General features: G+C 36.6%; 2 protein-coding genes across 2 annotated transcripts; one reads left to right on the top strand and one right to left on the bottom strand.

Annotated features, from left to right (window-relative positions):
- The first annotated feature begins 1,512 nt into the window (after positions 1–1,512).
- On the top strand, positions 1,513–16,805 carry usp4 (ubiquitin specific peptidase 4 (proto-oncogene)). The gene is made up of 22 exons (XM_073851609.1): positions 1,513–1,669; positions 3,175–3,302; positions 4,633–4,763; positions 5,029–5,155; positions 5,381–5,526; positions 5,623–5,684; positions 5,799–5,942; positions 6,486–6,603; positions 6,729–6,902; positions 7,020–7,178; positions 7,383–7,607; positions 7,694–7,777; positions 8,132–8,226; positions 9,436–9,618; positions 9,704–9,930; positions 10,035–10,259; positions 10,377–10,447; positions 11,907–12,022; positions 12,148–12,297; positions 13,268–13,371; positions 14,201–14,289; positions 15,146–16,805. The coding sequence occupies exons 1-22, from the start codon at positions 1,521–1,523 to the stop codon at positions 15,266–15,268; spliced, it is 3,030 nt and encodes a 1,009-aa protein (XP_073707710.1). The 5' UTR covers positions 1,513–1,520; the 3' UTR covers positions 15,269–16,805.
- Positions 16,806–18,622: 1,817 nt separating this feature from the next.
- Positions 18,623–20,750, bottom strand: gpx1b (glutathione peroxidase 1b). The gene is made up of 2 exons (XM_073851342.1): positions 20,486–20,750; positions 18,623–19,220 (listed from the first exon to the last, which is right to left on the bottom strand). The coding sequence occupies exons 1-2, from the start codon at positions 20,705–20,707 to the stop codon at positions 18,870–18,872; spliced, it is 573 nt and encodes a 190-aa protein (XP_073707443.1). The 5' UTR covers positions 20,708–20,750; the 3' UTR covers positions 18,623–18,869.
- Positions 20,751–20,896: the final 146 nt, after the last annotated feature.

Here is a 20,896-nt window from a genome sequence, read left to right as displayed (position 1 = left end):
CCTGAACAGCTTTTTTTTCTGCAATTAATTGAGTTACTAAATAACATTTCGTTTTTTTATACGTGTACCACTATTCAGAACTGGGCTAACCATGTGCTGATTTCATCTTTGAGCTTAGTTCAAAAGTATCTAAAATTGTCACTACCTAAACATTTGGTGGAGTTTTGGTATTGGCAATTTTAGATACTTTTGAACTTAGCTCAAAGATACAATCTTTGTTTTTTTGGGTGTCATCCCATAAAATTGTCAGTATCGAAACATGTCGTCATTGTTTCGGTAGTGACAAAAGGGAACACATAACTTTCATATTTGTGAGAAATAAACCAAATTTCAGTACAGTTATGCATTTTTTGGCATTTTAGTATGTTTTAGTAGTGTTTTAGTATGCAAGATAAAGTTCTGTAATGTAATGTGGTCACTAGCAAAGCATTACTGTCATTACCGAAAATGTGCAGCCACTACCAAAACATGGGATGTTTTGTCAGAAATAAAGTATACTGAATTATCAACTAAGATCTTATGATTTGGTTCAATGTATATTCAAACTAATGAATCCTTAACTTTAAAGTCAGTATGATCAACTTTTTGCTTTTTACAAAGAAAATTGGATTCAAAAACAACAAATCTCATAAATGACACTTGAAATATTTTTAAAAATGTATTTGTTTTGGATTTACCTCTAAACATATATTTTTATAATCTAGATGTAAGCAAAATCTTAACAGGCCAATATAACCCTTCAAATTAAATTATTTTTACTGTGTTTCAATAGTGACAAATATTCCAAATCTTTCTGAAAATACAATATGAGAATTAACTGCACAATTACAATTTTTGTAGAGAAAGACATTTTATTCCAAGACATTTCCAACTCTGACTTTGGACCAATTCTGTAGAATGGTCAAATATAATTTGCATTTACAATAATTATTTACTTACATAGGACATTTTAATAAAATCCTATTTATTACCACACATTTCTGTATGGAAGTCACAACAAAGGGATTATTTGCATAAATATTTTGTCACTTTGTTAAGTCTGTGTCTTAAGAACTAGTTTGACTAACTAGCAGTTAACTAAGTCGTAATCAGTTTTACTTTTTAGATTCAACTTACTTCAATAAGTACCAGTCGATGAATCCTTCAGACGAATTTTGTGAACCGGTTAAATTAAAATGAAGATTCGTTCATGAGTCGGACATCTGTGTGTGGGTTGCGCTTGAATTAAACAGAAAAAGCTAATTCAGGGACAATTCGGCAACAGGTCCTATTATAGTCAAAAAATTACTGTAGCAGCTGCCAGGGAGCTGCTTATTTCCCAGAGCCCTAATTATTCATGAAGGACGCTAAATTGTATTTTAATTATCCGCCCCTCCTTGTCCATGTTGCCGATTTTGCATTGCATGTAACTTCTAACCTTAGTTAAATTCGGCAGCCAAGTATGCGCGCTCCCTCTAGCGCTGCGCGTCCCCTGTATACTTCAGCGCGCTCGCGGTCACTGCGGGTTCACTCGCTGCACGATGGCGGAGGGAGGCGGACCCGAGTCGGGTAACGCTTCGGACCCTGACGAGAAGCCGGTGATCACACAGACGCCAGTGCCGTCCACCGAAAGTCAAAAGCAGAGCATCGGCACACTGCTGAAAACGCCACTTCGAAAGGGAGACGAGTGGTAAGAGGTTTTTATGTGAAGCCGAAGTCAAGGCACGCTTGTCGGTATCAGCTCAGGCCTACTGACGGAGACACCGGCTGCCGGAAATCTCCTCACTGGCCGGGCTGTGGACAGCCACCTGCTCCGCTAACACCCATAAACTAGAAGGCTGTTGTTATTGTCGAGGAGGTCTACAGGGCAAGCGTGTGGTTTACTGAAATGAGGATTTACCACTATTTATATCGGTTAGAAACGAGGAAGCTGTCTTGTAGCTAGTTAGCACAGGTTAAGCAGCCTTAGCTTCGCATTTCTCCCCTGTTCTTCTGGTTAAATGTCTCATTAATGAGCAAATAAGACGTGTTCAGACACGTTAATAGCTGAAGACTTGGTAAATAAACTCAAACACCCCGTTGTCGGTTATCAGTTCTCTGATAAGCTACATGCCAAAGTAGCGTCAGGCATGTAAGGCACTTCATTAGCCGAGGCTAGTTAGCCAGGCTAGTTTACGTTCCATTGACGGGTTAAGTGTTCATTTCTGTCAGGCGTCATCTTTATTTTTGATAAACTGTCAAACTAGATTAAAATAACGACCAAACTCCTCCCTGTGAAGTTGTGACAAGGACGTAGCTACCTAAACCAGTATTACAGTTAGGCATTGCTTTGTCATGGCTACTGGATAACACCCAGTCACTCACAACGTTGTTTGGCAATAGAGTTCATGGGGCAGATAGTAAATACACCAAATATATATTTGAAGTTAGTAACGATTAAAAGCCCAAAATATATACACAATATTTAGTTTTTAAACCGATTGGTGTAGCTTTACGTACGTTTTTGCATAAGCAGTCCACTTTTATTTTGAAAGCAGACTGACGAGTTATAACAAGTGAAGAGACTAGTGACTCAGTCGAAAGGACGATTTTTAGGTTTCATTAGGATTAAAAGTACTTTAATTGTTTAAAAGCTATTTAATTTACTCAAACGGGTAACCTGTGTTGTTAAGGTCACTGTACTGTATTTTTAAAGAGCTTAATGTTGGTTACATACTTTAATTACAACTTAACATTTTGAAACGGATAGTTCAAAACATTAGTTTTTCTAATGATCAGCTTTTGGTTGAATTTAAAAGGAGATGTTAGACAGGAAGTCAGTGACTGACAACTTATCAATGGATTTTTCCCTAAAATGAAAGTGAAAGTCTCTTTCGATGTTTTGCAGTAGTAAAGCTGTATATAGGTAAACAAGAATAGAAATTTCACTTTTGCCTGAGCCATTGTAATTCAGACTTTTCTGTCTCATCAAAGTATAATGTCTGTCCCTTGGCAGAGTGGAATCAAGTGCTAACAAGCTTATGTAGTGGAACAAGTTCCTACTTTGGATGAGATTAAGAAAGACATCCTTATTGACTGTTCTATATTTGTAGATGTGTAACAACACAATAGGTAATTGCTAACAATTTAGCCATAATATTTTAGGAGAGAAACACCTAAATAGTCCTATTTTCTCTCATTGTTCCTCTTGTTTAGGTATTTGATTGACAGCCGGTGGTTCAAACAGTGGAAGAAATATGTGGGCTTTGACAGCTGGGATTTGTACAATGTTGGAGAGCACAATCTGTACCCAGGACCCATTGATAACTCTGGGCTCTTTTCAGGTAATGAATGTTTGAGTGTTGTGCCTGTCTTTGTTCACATTCTCATAGGTACACTTTTTTTTTTTGTTATAATACTGGAGACATTTTTTATTAGAGCTTTTTCAGAGAATTCTTATTAAGTTATGTATGTGAAAACCCAATTAAGAGGCTAAATATTTTTTTAGGAGCCTACTGTGTACTTATGTTTTGATATTTCAATTTTAAAGAGAATTTAAGTTCTTTAATTTATTCCCCTCATGTCATCCCAAACTCATCTTTATTTCTTCAGTGAAGCACAAAAAGAGATTTTAAACCATGTTCAATAAATCATTTGAATCAGATGTTTTAATCAGTTTAAAATGATTAATAATAAAATAATTTGAGTTAACACTGGAGGATAAGATTTTCATTGCGTAACTAATAATGTGATTGATTTTTTTTTTTTTTTCACCCAAAGCTATCTTGTGGTTTCAGAGGACTTTGAATAGAGGGTTTGCACTTGTGTAATGATTTGGTCAGTTACCCAGATGTGTGTTAATGTACTACCAAATGTGTTGTTCTAATTTATGCTGTCTAAAACACAGAAAAATGTGTGGAAGCTGCTAATATAGAGAAGGACTTAGTAAGCAGGAAAGGTGCAACATTTTGACTACTAAAGTTAATAGGTGGTAAATGTAGAGGTAATGTGCACAAGCAGTATTATTAAGATATTAGCCTAATATCTCAATTACCTGACTGGAAATGATCAGAGCAAACATATGTTTTCTAGATTCTTGCCCTGGAAATCCTGGTTCAGTTTGGCCAACCGCAAATACCTTTTGTTTCTTAGACAGTATTTGCACTTTTTTTTGCACTCGTCTCCTTGATTTGTTATAACTTTTGGCAGTCAATAGTACTCCAAGTGTTTTTTCCAGTTTGACCGTTTCGTACAGCCCAAAACATGACAATAATTGATCATTTTCTGCAGCAATAATCAGCAAAATATGAGTTTACATTCCGTTCCGCCAAATTGGCAGATTGATGACGTGTTGTGAAATCATTTTATATAGTTATATGGCCTTTTTTATGTTGCTTTGCATCCTTTTTGAAGCTTGAAAGCTCTATTACCCATTTTTTTGTATTATGGAAGAAGTCAAATCTTGAAACAACTTGAGGGTGAATGCATGCTAATATCATTTTTATTTTTAAGGCAACCCTTTTCAAATTAACCTGCTATTTGAAAACCATCAAAAAAACTTTAAGTTGTGTTGCACCACACAAAATCTAAGCCTAGCATGGCTAATTCTTTTGGATTATACAGTATAGTGTTTAGGAGCTCTAATGATTTTCCCCTTTTCTCTCTGTAACGTAGATCATGAGGCCCAGACGTTGAAAGAGCATCTCATAGATGAGTTAGACTATGTTTTAGTGCCTACAGAGGCCTGGAATAAACTGGTCAGCTGGTATGGCTGTCTGGAGGGTCAGAAACCCATCATCAGAAAGGTTCGACATCTTTCTTTGTGTACTGTATATTTCTTTTTAGTTTTTCATATTGTGGCTTTCCATTTTTTTGCAGCTTGTATTTACCCATGTCTGATATATACAAGTGATTAAGTGATACTGTTGTCTTGTTTTAATTGCATTGAACTTCTTACTAAAGTTAAATGGTTAATGAAAGTTTTATTAACTGAGCTGAAGAGCAGAAATGCTTTAAAAGCATCTAGTTTTTTGCTGTTTTAATAAGGGTTTTTTTCTACTAATTTTACAGGTTGTTGAACATGGAATGTTTGTGAAGCACTGTAAAGTGGAAGTGTATTTGCTTGAGCTGAACCTGTGCGAAAATGAAAACATGGACAAAGTTGTCACACGCCATTTCAGTAAAGCAGACACTATAGGTATGAGACCTACAAGCCTTCTAGACAATATATATTTTTTACTTCTCATCAGTAGCATTTGCATCACTGATCATATCAATTATAGTTATTAAAAACTGTTCATGAATTCTGTTGGTTTACAGCTATTATCAGCAGCTCTGCATGTGTCTTCTCTTTTAAACTAAAAATTGATCAAATGAAATTGTGAACAATCCTTTGTTAATTTATCTGTTATTTCCCCTTTAGATACTATTGAAAAGGAGATGAGGTCTTTATTTGATATCCCATCTGAAAAGGAAACCCGTCTTTGGAATAAATATATGAGTAACACTTATGAACAACTTAACAAGCTTGACAGCACTGTACAGGACGCAGGGCTTTTTCAGGGCCAGGTAAACCGTTGTGCTTCATTCCATTCCAGTAGTGGTTGGTTTGAGACTCTAACTAACAATTATTGAGTTCACATTCAATCTCATCTCACTCCTCAGGTTCTTGTTATAGAAAAGAAAAATGAAGATGGCACATGGCCCAGACAGACCTGCCATTCCAAGTATGTACATGCAGTTTAGATCCTTTTTTTTTTTTTTTTTTTTAAACCAGTGACTCAATGTTATTATAACGTTGCTTGGAATAACCCTAACCAAATTTTTTGATTTATCCCTAGGTCCAGTACTTCCACCTCCCGGAATTATACAACCTCCCCAAAACTCTCTTCAAACTCATCTGCCACCATATCCTCCACTATAACAAATGGGGATAGCAATAGTAACTCTGGCTACATGCTCAACAACAGTACTTCTGGTAACAGGTCAGCATTAGGATTTAATTGCATTTAAACAGTCCTAAATTAATCAACAGTTAAATTAGTTCATGGGGGCAGCCGTGGCCAAATGGTTAGAGAGTCGTACTTGTAACCCAAAGGTTGCGGGTTCGAGTCTCAGGTCCGGCAGGGATTGTAGGTGGGGGGAGTGAATTACCAGCACTCTCTCCACCCTCAATACCACGACTGAGGTGAGTCCCTTGAGCAAGGCACCGAACCCCCAACTGCTCCCCGGGCGCCGCAGCAAAGGCTGCCCACTGCTCTGGGTGTGTGTGTGTTTACTACTGTGTGTGTGCACATGGATGGGTTAAATGCAGAGCACAAATTTTACTACTGTGTGTGTGCACATGGATGGGTTAAATGCAGAGCACAAATTCCTAGTATGGGTCACCTCACGTCACCTCCTTTCCTTTCCTTTACTTGGAGAGTATAAATAGGAAACTGAAACAAGGTGTCCGTTCAAGGTCAGGTTTTCTTGTATATTTAGTATTTGGTTGATCTGATGGTGAAAGTTTATCATACATTTTGCAGATTGGGAAGTTACAACTCCTACAGCTCATCCTACAGTTACAGAGAATCTGCCGCTCAACCAGGCCTCTGTGGTCTGAGCAACCTGGGCAACACCTGCTTCATGAACTCTGCCCTCCAGGTACACAAACGTGAAGGTTTATTTACACAGTATGTTTTGAATCTGCCACATGTGCACTGCTGAATGGAAATAAAGATGCATTTTGGGCCTAGATTGCAGCCAAACTTTTTTTTTTATTATTTCAGTGCCTGAGCAACACTCCCCCTCTAACGGAATATTTCCTGGAGGACCGGTACGAAGCTGAGATCAACCGGGAAAATCCGTTAGGGATGCGAGGGGAGATTGCAGAGGCCTACGCGGATCTGGTCAAACAGATGTGGCTTAGTCGGAGCAGTTATGTGGCTCCACGTACTTTTAAAGTGAGTGAATGTTTAGACTACAAAGGCTAAAGGTACTATGGAACTCACTGGCCATTTTTAACATGGTCCCTTATAATTCAGTCTGAATTTTAAAATGTATCTCCTTTCTCTGGTCAGACCCAGGTGGGTCGATTTGCCCCGCAGTTCTCAGGGTACCAGCAACAAGACTCTCAGGAGCTGCTGGCCTTTCTGCTGGACGGTCTACATGAGGACCTTAATCGTGTTAAGAAGAAGCCTTATCTGGCCCTGAGAGATGCAGAGGGACGGCCTGATGAGGTAAACCTTACATCATTATGTGTAAACCGCAGCAAGCTATTTTAGTTGGAAACAAAATGCAGAAGTAGTCAAGACAATAAAGCAAAAGGAAAAAGCTATTGTTTTTTTTTGTTCTAGTGAGTAAACACTATTATGAAACCTTGTATAACATTATAGGCATTTGGTCCTTCAGTGTTAAATTGAATTGTGGGTATCTGTCTGTAGATTGTAGCCAAGGAAGCCTGGGCGAATCATCGGTTGCGGAACGATTCTATAATCGTAGACATCTTCCATGGCTTGTTCAAATCTACTCTGGTTTGCCCAGAATGCTCCAAAGTTTCCGTTACCTTTGATCCCTTCTGCTACCTCACACTGCCCCTTCCCATGAAAAAGGATCGCACTATGGAGGTGTTCCTGGTCCGCACTGACCCACAGTTTAGACCCATGCAAGTAAGAACTGTTTTCCTGAAACGCGTTTTCTTGGAGCATGTTTTGGTTCAGAAGTTGGGCTAAAAGATTGATGTGTTGTCTCGCAGTATCGTGTAGTTGTTCCCAAAATGGGTGTAGTGGCAGACCTGTGCAGCGCTTTGGCCAAGCTATCTGGAGTCCCTTCAGAGAATGTAAGACTTTTATGGTTCCCCCTCATTTCAACCTAACAGTCTTTTTTCCATTATTTATGTTGCTTAGAGATGGTTCCTTCAAAAACAAAATAAATTGTCGTCATTGACCAACACCCTGTTATAAACCTTTATGTGTATCTTAAAATAAAGCATCTACATTTGACAGCTGCAGGTTATTGGATTCTTCTGATAAATGGACAAAGTGTTTTATTTTGTATTCCATTACACAAAGAAAGTCACATGAAATAATGACTGTTTTCTCATTTGGATGAACTGTTTAATTTCTGCTTGCTTCTGTATAACATTGGCTTCAATTTCTAGCAGAATGTCTGAGATTGTTTTCCTATTTTCTAGATGGTTGTGGCAGATGTTTACAATCACAGATTCCACAAAATCTACAAACAGGATGACGGCCTCAATCACATCATGGAGAAGGATGACATTTTTGTGTAGGTTATTTCTTAAATTCTACTTAATTTATGGGTCAAAATTTGAGTTCAGTAACTTAAATTGCACATAAATGTTTTATTTAATTTAAGTATATTTTGAATGCAATTTATTATATTGTCAAATCTGAATTTTCAACTGCTATCAACTCCAGTCTTCACTGTCACATGATCTTTCAGAAGTCATTCTAATATGCTGATTTGGTGCTTAATTCCTTATCAGTTTGAAAATAGATGTGCTGCTTAATATATTTTTGGAAACCATGATAATTTTTTTTTTTTTTTAAAATGCCGAAAGAGAGAACAGAATTCATTTGAAATGCAGTGGTGGACAAACTTATTAAAACACTAGTATTTCCACAAGCTAAAAAAGGTTTTAAGTCAGTTATTTCTATTTTGCTGTAGTGTGTCAGTAGGAAATGTTAGTTTACATTTCCAAACATTCTTTTTCCTATTAATTGTAATCCAGTGAGATTTTTGTTTGCACAAGGATTCTGACAACAGCCAGTGCTCCACAAAGAGATCTGATCTCATCATCCAGTCTGTCTGGAATGATACGAAGAAACAGGACAAACTGAGACAGATTAAATCCAGATGAAATGTGGCAATGTTTCCAAGAAACCTACCTGCAAAGCACCAAATGTTGATTTAATTTGGTTTATATTAACTCTATTTCTGGCATTTATTTTTGACAGAATCCTCATTTTACAGCATTTTACACAAGTGCCTACAACTTTTAACAGTACTGTAGCTTTGCAGGTAGGTTTCTTGAAGCATCTTGGAGACGTTTGCACTGATTTAGTCTGTCTCAGTTTGTTCATGTCATTCAAGACAGACTGGATGATGATAAGATAAAATCTCTGTGTGGAGCACTGGCTGTTGTCGGACTCCTTTTGCAAACAAAAATCTCATTGGATTACTACAATTAATAACAAAATGAATGTTTGAAAAGGTAAACTGATATTTCCTTCTGACACACTACAGCAAAAGATAGAAAAAAGTGACTGGAAACCAATTTTTTAGCGGGTGAGAATACTAGTGTTCTAATAATTTTGGCCACCACTGTATCTTTTTTTGTAACATTGCAAATGTCCCCCCCCCCCCCCCCAAACTTCTGAACTGTATAGCATATGTATATTGAATTGTTTTGCATATTGTAAGTTTTACTGGTCAGCTAAGTGTGATGTTACCAATTGTGTCTTTGTGGTTTAGTTATGAGGTGTTAGAGGAAGATAGTGAAAAGATGAACCTGCCAGTATACTTCAGAGAGAGGCATGCTAAGCACAGCGGAGGCTCTTCTGGCACGATGCTCTTCGGACAGCCTCTCCTGATCACAGTCCCACGCCACAACCTTACCGTGGATACCCTCTATGAGCGTGTGTTGGAGAGGATCGGGTTGGTGTTGTGCTTTAGTCTCAATTTTGCACCTGTTCTGTCACTGTAAACTTGGTTGACCTTTTATATCTATCTTTTGTTTCAGGCGTTATGTTAAACGTTCACAGGGTGCCATTACAGACAGTAAAGCATCTGCCTCGGCCACATCCTCTAGCAGCAGCCAATCACCAGAATGCCTCGCATCAGTGTCAAGTCACAGCACAGGCCTGAGTGGCTGCAGCAGCCCAGTTTCAGATGGAGCTTCCTGCAGCGCTGGATCCAATGGCAGCAACCACTCTGGAACCTGCAACGGCCCCAATGGAGTTTGCGATGGTAGGACACTCAAACTTGTCATAAGTGCCCTCTATTTGAGTGTTTTTTTTTTTTCCCAAAGACATCAGGAAGATATCAGATCTTGTTGTATTAATTTATTTCAGGTGATGAGGAAGCCATGGATCACCAGGAGAGTCCAGAACCAGAAAACAGTCATTCAGACACTGTGGATGGAGAGGAGGATTCAGAACCAGAGAATGGGCCCAATAGCAGCAGTGGAAAAGCGTTTACTTCTCGGCCGAAACTCTTTTCTTTCAGCATGGTCAACTCCTACGGCACAGCCAACATTAGTTCTCTGCCATTTGATGGCAATCTCGTAAAGCTCACAAGTAACTATTAACTTTTTACACCACTACATATTAATCAAATGAATCGGTTAGATTATTCACTTTAGGAGCACTTGCTCTTGCCCTTAAATTTAAACTGATAGATATTCCTTTCTACAGCTCACTCTACAGTAGCCATTGATTGGGACTCAGACACAAAGAAATTGTGCTATGATGACCAGGAGGCTGAGGTAATACTGTCTATTCAACGAGTTGTCCAAAATTACGCAACTGTTAAAAATTTTTTGGGTCTGTAAGAAGTTTATTTATTTATTTATTTTTAAATAAGACTATTATGGTCACCAAGGCTGCATTAAAGTGATTAAAAACTACAGTAATTACTGTATCTAGTATATTTAGTATATTCCTGTGATGCAACGCTGATTTTTATTTTTTATTTTTTTTTAGCAGCCATTACTCTAGTCTTTATTGTAAAGATCCCTCAAAAATCATTCTAGTAAGCTGATTTGATGATCAAGAAACATTTTCAACATTATCAGTGTTGAAGTCAGTTGCGTAATATATATTTTTTGGAAATTGCTATACTTTTTTCCATTAATCACTTAATAGGAAATAAAAACATTTATTTATTTTTTGTCACATTAGTCAAAATCAGTAATTATCATGATAACTGTATTATTATTTATTTTTTTCTTTCAAGTTTAAAGGCAGATATTTGCTCCAATGTAAAAGTTGTAAAAAAACAGATGAGTGTGGTTTTAAACTATTTTTTATGGTCACAACATGACAAACACTTTACGTTTTTGAATTCCCTGCACTTGCAGTCATTCTCCTTTAACAAAAAAGTAATATTGTTCAAGAAAGAGATTTGTGTTGCCCCATAACATTAATAATAATATAACATTTTGTGTCTCCTAGAAATACACAGTAGCTTGAGTCGGATGAAGATGTAGATTTTATGTTCATTATCAAAATCATAATCGGTAAAAATTGTGGAAACCTCATTTTTATATGGTGAAACTGTTTTTTAGTTAACCATTGGTCTTTCATAGTAGCATATTGGAAGACCAGTGGATAAACGGTCGGAATGGCGCACTTCGAATGACTAGGGCTCTTTTGTTCTGCCTTTACCGCATAAATATTATATCGACCATTTATCGTTATTGTTTCTCTTATTGTTTAAATTTTTGATTTATCGCCCAGCCCTAGTGTACACTCATTAATTGAAGTCTGAAGGTATACGTAGACTCTGTTGCTGTCAGGATAGTATTTTGTAACATTTACACTGAAGTATACAATGGTAAGATGTCAGTTGTGCTCTAAAGAAAACTGGTCTTAAATTCATCAAACACACATTTAACTGTAGAGCAAGGCACTTAGGTTTATTATTTAGTTTGGATCTTGGATCGTGTATTGATCTGGCAGCAGCTAACAATTTTTCAGTGTTTGCTGCAGCAAAGTACATCAATATAAACAATGTTTTCCCCTCCTAGGGTGGAAACTTAATGTTTGAAATTGCATTCCGGATGCACTGAAGATGAGCACATGCAGTGCTGAAATGTAATGGTACACGTATTTGTACCAAACACCCCTAATGTCTACAATTATCCTCACAAAACTGATTAATCAGCCTTTGCTCTTAGCTACCTGCTAATTCTCCTCAGACATTAATGTGAAGTCTCTCCCCAGGCCTATGACAAACATGAGAGCATGCTACATGCTCAGAAGAAGAAGACTACAGTAGCTTTACGAGAATGCATTGAACTTTTTACTACAATGGAGACCCTAGGTGAACACGACCCCTGGTGAGAAGGATGCTCAGATCATTACACAATGTGACATTTACTGCCTCGTACTTCCAAGGTCAAAGGTTTTCCTGAAGTATTACCACATTTAGTGCAGTTTTAATGATTTCTGTGCTCGTCCACAGGTACTGCCCTACGTGTAAGAAACACCAGCAGGCCACGAAGAAGTTTGACCTATGGTCTCTCCCACGCATTCTGGTCGTGCATCTGAAGCGCTTCTCATACAACCGCTGCTGGAGAGACAAGCTTGACACTGTTGTAGACTTTCCAATTAGGTAAATCTGTTGCTGATGTGTAGGCTGTCTGATCTGTTGCAGATAAAATTTTAAGGATATATATCTCTTCTCTTCTGCTCACCAAGACTGCATTTATTTGATCCAAAGTACAGCAAAAACATTAAAATTTTGAAATATCTTTACTATTCAAAATAACCATTTTCTATTTGAATATATTTTGAAATGTAATTTATTTTGAGGATCAAAGCTACATTTTTAGTGTCATTCATCAATTTCTCTTTGCTCAAACCAGAAATATTATTATTCCTTAATGGTGTTTATTATAAATTACATACTATTTTAAAAAACAATTGTTCTGGGGTTTTTTTCCCTTGAAAAAGGACACCAGTGTAATTCCTCTGGGTGTGAAGTGCTTCTGTAACCTTCCCACCAGATGGCGCCAAAGATTTACCATCTATACAGAAATAGTTTGTCTATTTGGGGATGATACATAATCTAACTGCAGCTGTAAATTTGTATTAAAACATCAGATTTTTGTTTTTATAAAGTTAATTTTAGTAGCATACAGAATATTGACATTTCAGATACTAAAAATGCCACATTTCTGGGTGACTTTTTTTTCTTTCTCAATTTGTTATTTGCCATATGCATTTGGCCTCGATCCTATTTGAATTTGGTCAGGGTTACCTTACCGAACAGGAAGCAGGAAAGAGTGCACAAAAACCAGGTGCACTGCATCTGGTGTCAGTTTCTAGGAAGCTGAGTCATGCTTCTCTGGACAAACAAACCCAACCTTTGTTCATTGTGGTAAAAGGAGTAGATTAACCCAGAACATACTGATATCTTGACAAAAAAATAAAATGGGTAAAATGTAAAGTAAACAATTTGATCAGCCTACTTTTTTTTTTTTCTGAAAATAACAAATAAAAACATACAAATAATCTGTTAGAAAATGTCTTGCATTCTGGTGACTTCATATTTGTAAATAAATGTAAACTTTCTCACACAGGGACTTGAACATGTCAGAGTTTGTTTGTGACCCCAAAGCTGACCCATACGTCTATGACCTCATTGCTGTTTCCAACCATTATGGAGGAATGGGCGGAGGTCACTGTAAGTCACACTATTTGCACAACACTCCCATTGTTTAAAGTGATAGTTCACCCAAAAATGAAAAATCTGTCATTAATTACTCACCTTCAAGTCATTCCAAGCCTGTAAGACCTTCATGTGAAGAACACAGATTAAAATATTTTTGATGAAACATGAGAGCTTTATGACCCTGCATAGACAGCAATGTAACTACCAAGTTCAAGGCCTAGAAAGATAGTAAGGACATCATAAAAAGAAAAAAAGCTGACATCAGTGGTTCAGCTTTCGTTTTATGAAGCTATGAGAATACTTTTTGTGCACAAAGAAGACGACAAAAAGAATGACTTTATTATTGTAATGATTGTCACATTGACTTTTTTTTTTTTTTATGTCCTTACTACCTTTCTGGACCGTAAATGTGGTAGTTGCACTGCTGTCTATGCAGGGTCAGAAAGCTCTCAGATTTCATAAGAAATATCTTAATTTGTGTTGTGAAGATGAATGAACGTCTTAAAGGTTTGAAATGACATGAAGGTGAGTAAATAATGACAGAATTTTCATTTTTAATAATAATGAAATCATGTCCTTACTATTCACGTCATTTTACTTACAACTTATTAATACATAACTTGGTTGGCTCGCAGGTTGTGTCACTAGCTTTTTATCTTCCTTTTATCACCTTTGCAGCCTAGATTGATATCTCACTTTTGCTGGATTTCTAGAGAAACTATAACGCAGAGTTGATCATTTACGTCTTTGTCATTGTATTGCTGCCTGGAAATGATAACTTGGTTTGCTTTTGATTGCCAAAGTTCAGCCATTAAGCTTGACGTTTAATTTCCTCTTGCAGACACGGCATACGGCAAAAACAAGATGGATGGGAAATGGTATTACTTTGACGACAGCAGTGTGTCATCCGCAACCGAGGATCAGATTGTGGTGAGACTACTTCCATTTTAATAAGGGGAACCCTGGGTATTAAGATTTGTGTGGCTTAATATAGTGTAAACGATGTCTCTTACTAAAACATGTAGTAAAAAAAAAACTATATACTTTACGGTAATTATAAAAAAAAAAAAAAACCACATCATTATACACATTTTGGACTATTATTTTGATTACGTAGAGCGGTTGAACTCAGTGAGCCACTAGCACTGCCCTGTTGCTATTTATACCACAATGCAACTCGGAATACACAACTTCGAAAATAAAAATACAGATACAGTGCCACATTTTGTGGCTTTTGGTTGTAATTTTCAGTCAAGGGGCAACAAGAAGCGTAAGTCTTCACTGCTTTCCTACTGATAAGAAGAGGAGAAATGAATGGGAAGATGCCTGTGGATGAATAAAACTATCTAAAGACCAGCGTCTGTGTTCTCTCCACTTTAGCCTTTATGCCTTTGAAGCTTTTAGTTGACCACTGCTACTAAAAGTGCTTACAAATGGCAGAGACAAGAAACGCTAGATGCCATCCTGGCAGTATGTAAACATGTTGACGCTTGTCATAACGCCGCAGCCCCTGAAGGATTTTCTCACATGGATTTCACTCGATATCCGCGTGTGTTTAGACTCTTTGGAGAAAATCGATGGTACAGCATTTGGTTTAAGCCTACGCTTGTATCCATTGCCACCTGTAAGCTCTTTTAGTAGCTGTGGTCATTGTATCAGTATTTCCAGGGTTCCTTTTAAAAGATACAATTTTCCATTCTTTCCAGACTCATAAAGCTCTTGTTGTGAAATGGCAGTTGCTATTTTGACTCAGAATTGTCTTCTTTTTTTTTTTTGTTCCCCACAGACTAAGGCAGCATATGTGCTCTTTTACCAACGCAGAGATGCGGACACGCCGTCCAAATCAACCCCCTCCGCATCACTAGGCGGAGCTCCAGAGACCCCGGACGACCACATGGACACCAACTGAGTTTCTTTTAGTCTTTCAAGGATTGGCACTGAAACAAAAACTACATAAAGATGAATTCATCAATGCATCGACGCACATCCCTGGCTACTTCAGTGACTATTAAAGGCTCACAAACAGGCCCTTTGTTTTTAGCTTTATTTTATATTTTTTTTCTTTCTTTCACATATGCGTCTTTATCAAGAGCCAAAAAAGAATATTAATAATAAATAAAGAGAATTTTAGTTTGAAGCGTGACATGAAAGACTTTATTCTTGGACCTCGATGCCTGCTGATCATAGAAGCTCATTTCGTTTAGCCGGAAATGAGAATTGAGGGTGAAACGGCAATATAACCTCTCTTTGGACGACATGAATGTTAGATGAACTAGATGAGGAGAGGGGAAATGCCTAGACATAGACTACGTATGCAACATTACGCTCATCTGAAATGTTTCGATTATGCCTCTGCCCACTTACGTTGGACTCTAGCTTATCAGCATCTTGTAACATGTGCCTCCTGTGAAGAATAGACTCTCTGTGTTTAATAACTTAAGCGTGTGGTGATAAGCACAGAGATTCTCTCGGAGAAGCTTGCGCTCTTATATTAAATGTTGTCTCCATGTTTCATTTATCCTATCACAAGCCACGCTTTTTGTTGAAAATGCCACGCCAGAGGGTGAAAGTCACTCGGCTGCAAGATGTCAGTTTTATTATTATGTTGGTTTTTTGGGGGGCTGCTCTCTCACTAACACCCTTTTATGCCCCAAAAATTGTGAAAAGGGAAGCATATGAAAAGCATACTGGGGACAACGTAAGTCACAGTCTTGCCCGACACAGTTTCAAATGGTTGTGCTTTGCAATAGATCATTTTTATTGCTTTTTGGTGGATTTTTCTTTTTTCTGAATGGCTTAGGTCCAGAGGAATATCGAATGTGGTGCTAAAATTATGACACTTGAACAGGTACAAGTACACGGCAAAGAGGAACACAACGACCGGCTGTTGTTCTAATTAAGAACAACCCTATAGATGAAAAGCATAGCTTTTATCATTACCTGTAGATGTACATTGGAACATCTGCCATGTGATTAATTGTGGCATTATGTGTGTCAGATGGCTTTAGCAACAACTCAAAGCTCAAAAGACAAGTGCTTCATACTGCTAAGGACATAATACACAAAGCATATTCTTTTTTTTGTGTGGCAAATCAGCATGCAATTTTTGAATCTGCAAAACTAGATGGTTTTTCCTGGTGTTTACCTCTCTATGGTATTAGCAGTCACTGAGCTGTTATTTATGGATTCAGCTATACAATTTAAGACGAACTGATCATCGACTCAAGCCGTTCCCCCTGCGGCTCCTTCATGAGTGCAGCATCCATTTAAACATTTTTTGTTTTTGTAATTTCATAGACTTTTCTTGCATAGATGTACATAATCATAATCTGGGGCACAGTACATAGCTGCTTTGTGTTCTTCTATTTATCATGCCAACATGTGCGACACCAGATTTTGATTAAAGCCTATTTGAATTGAAAATATAATAAAATGTGGAAGCCTGATTATAGATAGTGGCTTTGTTTTTTGTTTTCTTTTTATAACCTTAAGTAAATCGATTTGCATGAGATGATTTATGAATCTGTCACAATTCTCAGGATCACTCAAATGATTCCACATACCTACCTATAATTCTTTATTGCTATTTTATATGATTTATATAAATTCAAATAGTGGAATGTTGCATTTAGTAATATTAGGATAATGTGTTTGATTGAAAAATAATTCAGTGCAAATCACTTTGCATGAAAGCATCAGCCAAACAAATAAATGTAAATATAAAATGTTAAATCATTGGGAGGAAAGACTTGCATAACTAGTTAAACAGTTTTGAGAGTACATGGGGCTAATGGCATTGGTTTTGGCTGTTGTAAATGGAAACGGATGCAAGAATGTTTACAACATAATGTGTGCACCTTTAGATATTTTTGTTTTGTGCATTTAATGTCAGGCAACTATAAAAACTACCAGTCAAATGTTCAGAATAATTAAGATTTTTAAAATCTTACAGTTGAGGTCAAAAGTTTACATACGCCTCGCGGAATCTGATAAAAGAGGAATCATATAAAATGCATGTTATTTTTTTTTATTTAGTACTGACCTTTACATATAGTCCACAAGAGAAAATAATAGTTAAATTTATAAAAATGACCCTGTTCAAAAGTTTACATCTTAATACTGAGTTGTTACCTGAATGAACTTAACTGCCTGCTTTTCTTCAGAAAAATCCTTCAGGTCCCTCAAATTCTCTGGTTTTTCTGCATTTTTGTGTATTTAAACTTTTTCCAACAATGACTGTATGATTTTAAGGTCCACCTTTTCACACTGAGGACAACTGAGGGGCTCATATGCAACTATTACAGAAGGTTCAAATGCTCACTGAAAGAAAGAAAAAACGGTGCATTTAGAGTTGGGGTGAAAACTTTTGGAATTTAAAGATCAGGGTAAATTTTACTTATTTTGGGAAACATGCTAGTATCTTCTGTAGCTTCAGATGGGCAGTACTAAATGAAAAAAAATATATATAATATTTCGGCTAAATTAGAGAAATGTACACATCTTCATTCTGTTCAAAAGTTTTCACCCCCAGCTTAGTGTATCACTTTTTATTTCTGAAGCATCAGTAAGCGTTTGAAGCTCCTGTAATAGTTGCACAACCCTCAGTGTGAAAAGATGGATCTTAAAATCATACAGTCTTTTTGGAAAGGCTTTAAGTACACAAAAATGAAGAAAAACAAAAGATCTTTCTAAAGAAAACAAAAGCACCGCTGTTTCTAAACAAAAACACCGCTGTGGATCATTCAGGTAACAGCAAAGTATTAAGAATCAAGTGTGTGTAAACTTTTGAACAGGGTCATTTTTATAAATTCAACTATTATTTTCTATTGTAGACTATATATATGTAAAATATCTTATTCAGGTCAGCACTAAAAAAAAAAAAAAAAAACGTGCATGATCCCTCTTATTTTAGGGATTTTTTAGGAACATTTTGCAGATTCCAACCTTTTTTTTAAGCAGTATACAATTAAAATTCTGATTTGGTGGTAAATTACTATATTTTAGATTTTCATAATAAATTTTAAAAGTTTTTTTATTTGGAGGTAAGTGCAACTGCATGTAAATATGTTTGGCTTACTAACCGCAGTTGGAAATTCTACTCCCGCCTCACACCCACACTAGAGTTAAGTTTCCAGCGCAACTCATTAATAGAGAATGAATCTCTTCAAAGCACCTGATGATCAGTGTCGTATTACACAACACACCAAACCCTAAAGCTTTGTGTTCCCATTCTCCCATGCCAACTGAAATGAAAAAGCCAATCTTGAGTAGAAAAAACACATTTATTGATCCAAATTGCATGTTGTGCCATACAAGAGCTAAATGCAACTGTTCAGTTAGGACTTTAGAATGGCATCAGCTGCTCCTCACAGACAAACGTGTTTACAGGAGCACCTTCATAAAGTAAAAGTCCAAACACAGCAACATTATACTCATGAGAACACAACCTGTCATGGAGACCCATATAGGTCAAGGTATTTATTTTGACACTCTTTGACTCTCAAACCATTTTAGTTGGCCATGCTGAGAAGTTTCTTGATGTCTCCCTCGATGTTGCTGGTGAGGAATCTCCTGCTGTAGCGTTTGAATGGCACGCCATCAGACCCGATGAGAAACTTCTCGAAATTCCAAGCGATGTCGTTCCTGCACACGGGACTCCACACAATGAATTTGGGGTCGTTCATAAAGGGCATCGGCTCGTCGCTCGGGAATGGGAGTTTCTCCTTGAGGAAGACGAAGAGAGGGTGAGCGGCTTTGCCGTTCACGTCAACCTTCTCCAAGAGCTGGAATTTCGGTTCATAGCCATTGCCAGGACGGACATACTTTAAGGACTGAAGGATCTCATCATTTGTACAGTTTTCCTAGTGAGGAAAAATAAATATGCAACATAATCAAACACATTTTAACAGGTAGGTATTTCAGGTAGAAATTATACAAATAAACATATCTCTTTAAAGTAAAATGACTATTAAAAAAACCAAAGATAATAATTTAATTAAAATAATAAAATAATTTTGAGTGTCACTTATGTGGTTACTTACACTACCAGTCAAAAGTTTTTGAACAGTAAAATCTTTTATGTTTTAAAAAAAGTCTGCATTTATTTGATCCAAAATACAGTTAAAAGCAGTACTTTTACTAAAATAACTGCTTTCTATTTAAATACATTTTAAAATGTAATTTTGATCAAAGCTACATTTTCAGCATCATTACTCTAGTCTTCAGTGTCACATGTTCCTTCAGAAATTACTCTAATATGCTGATTTGCTGTTCAAGAATTTTTATTATTATTATTAATATTTAAAACATTTCTTTCAAGATACTTTGATGAATCCAAGATCCAAAGATAAGCATTTATCTAAATAAAACGCTTTTTTAACATTTATTATATACTATACCATTTAAAAGACTAGTCGGTATATGGATTAAAATTTTGGGGGAAAGAAATTATAGAAATTAATACTTTTATTTAGCAAGGAAGCTTTAAATTGATCAAAAGTGATGATAAAGACATGTATAATATTACAAAAGATATCCATTTCAGATAAATGCTGTTCTTCTGAAATTTCTATTTATCTAAGTAACCTGAAAAATCTACATAATAATAATTGTAAAATAAATGTTTTTGAGCAGCAAATCAAAACCTTAGAATGATTTCCGAAGGATTATGTGACTGAGGTAATTTTACGTTTAAAAAATCAAATAGAAAACAGTTATTTTAAATAGTAAAAAATATTTCAAATTCAAAATGTTACTGTTTTGGCAGTACTTTGGATCGGATCAAATAAATGCAGGCTTGGTGAGCAGAAGAGATTTCTTTAAAAAAAAAAAACATTAAAAACCTTACTGTTCAACAACTTTGAACTGGTAGTGTTTATGTAAATATGTAAACCAGATTTTCAATGTAAAGTAACTAACCATTTTTAAGCATTATATATTATTCACAAAAATTATTGTCAAGACATTTTTTTAAATTTAGGCTGTCCTATAGTTTAAACAGATGAATCATCATACATAAAAGCAGGTGTAAGACAGCAGTGCATGACAGAACGAGTGCGTCACAAGCACCTGTTCAACAGTGAAGGACTATTGAATCCCACATTGAGTTTACTGTAAGTCATCTTACCTGATAGCCGAACTGATTGCAGGGAACTGCCAGAATCACAAGCCCTTTATCCGCGAAGCGTTCGTGGAGCTCGTTCATCTGGGTGTAATCCCTGGTGGTCGTTCCTCAAAGAGAAGCGACATTCTCGATCAGGACCACCTTGCCCTGTAAAGAAGAAAACTTCAACTCCTCACCAGTAAGGGTTCTGGCTGTGATGTCGTAAAACGATTTTTTTTCAGCCATGTTTCTTTCAACACCGTTGTTTCCGCAGGCAACTGATACAGAATCTAAAAGACACTTGTATAAAACTGATAAATGTGGGCGGTGTGCTAAGCAGCGACCAATCAGGGCAAGACAATCCACGCCTACTTTTAATACATGCCCATAGAATATTAGGGAGTGTCATCAAAGTGTAACCTACAATGCTTAATG

The sequence above is a fragment of the Garra rufa genome, chromosome 12 (genome assembly GCF_049309525.1).
Source record: "Garra rufa chromosome 12, GarRuf1.0, whole genome shotgun sequence".
Taxonomy (NCBI): Eukaryota; Metazoa; Chordata; class Actinopteri; order Cypriniformes; family Cyprinidae; genus Garra; species Garra rufa.
This window is presented reverse-complemented; position numbering and strand designations above follow the sequence as displayed.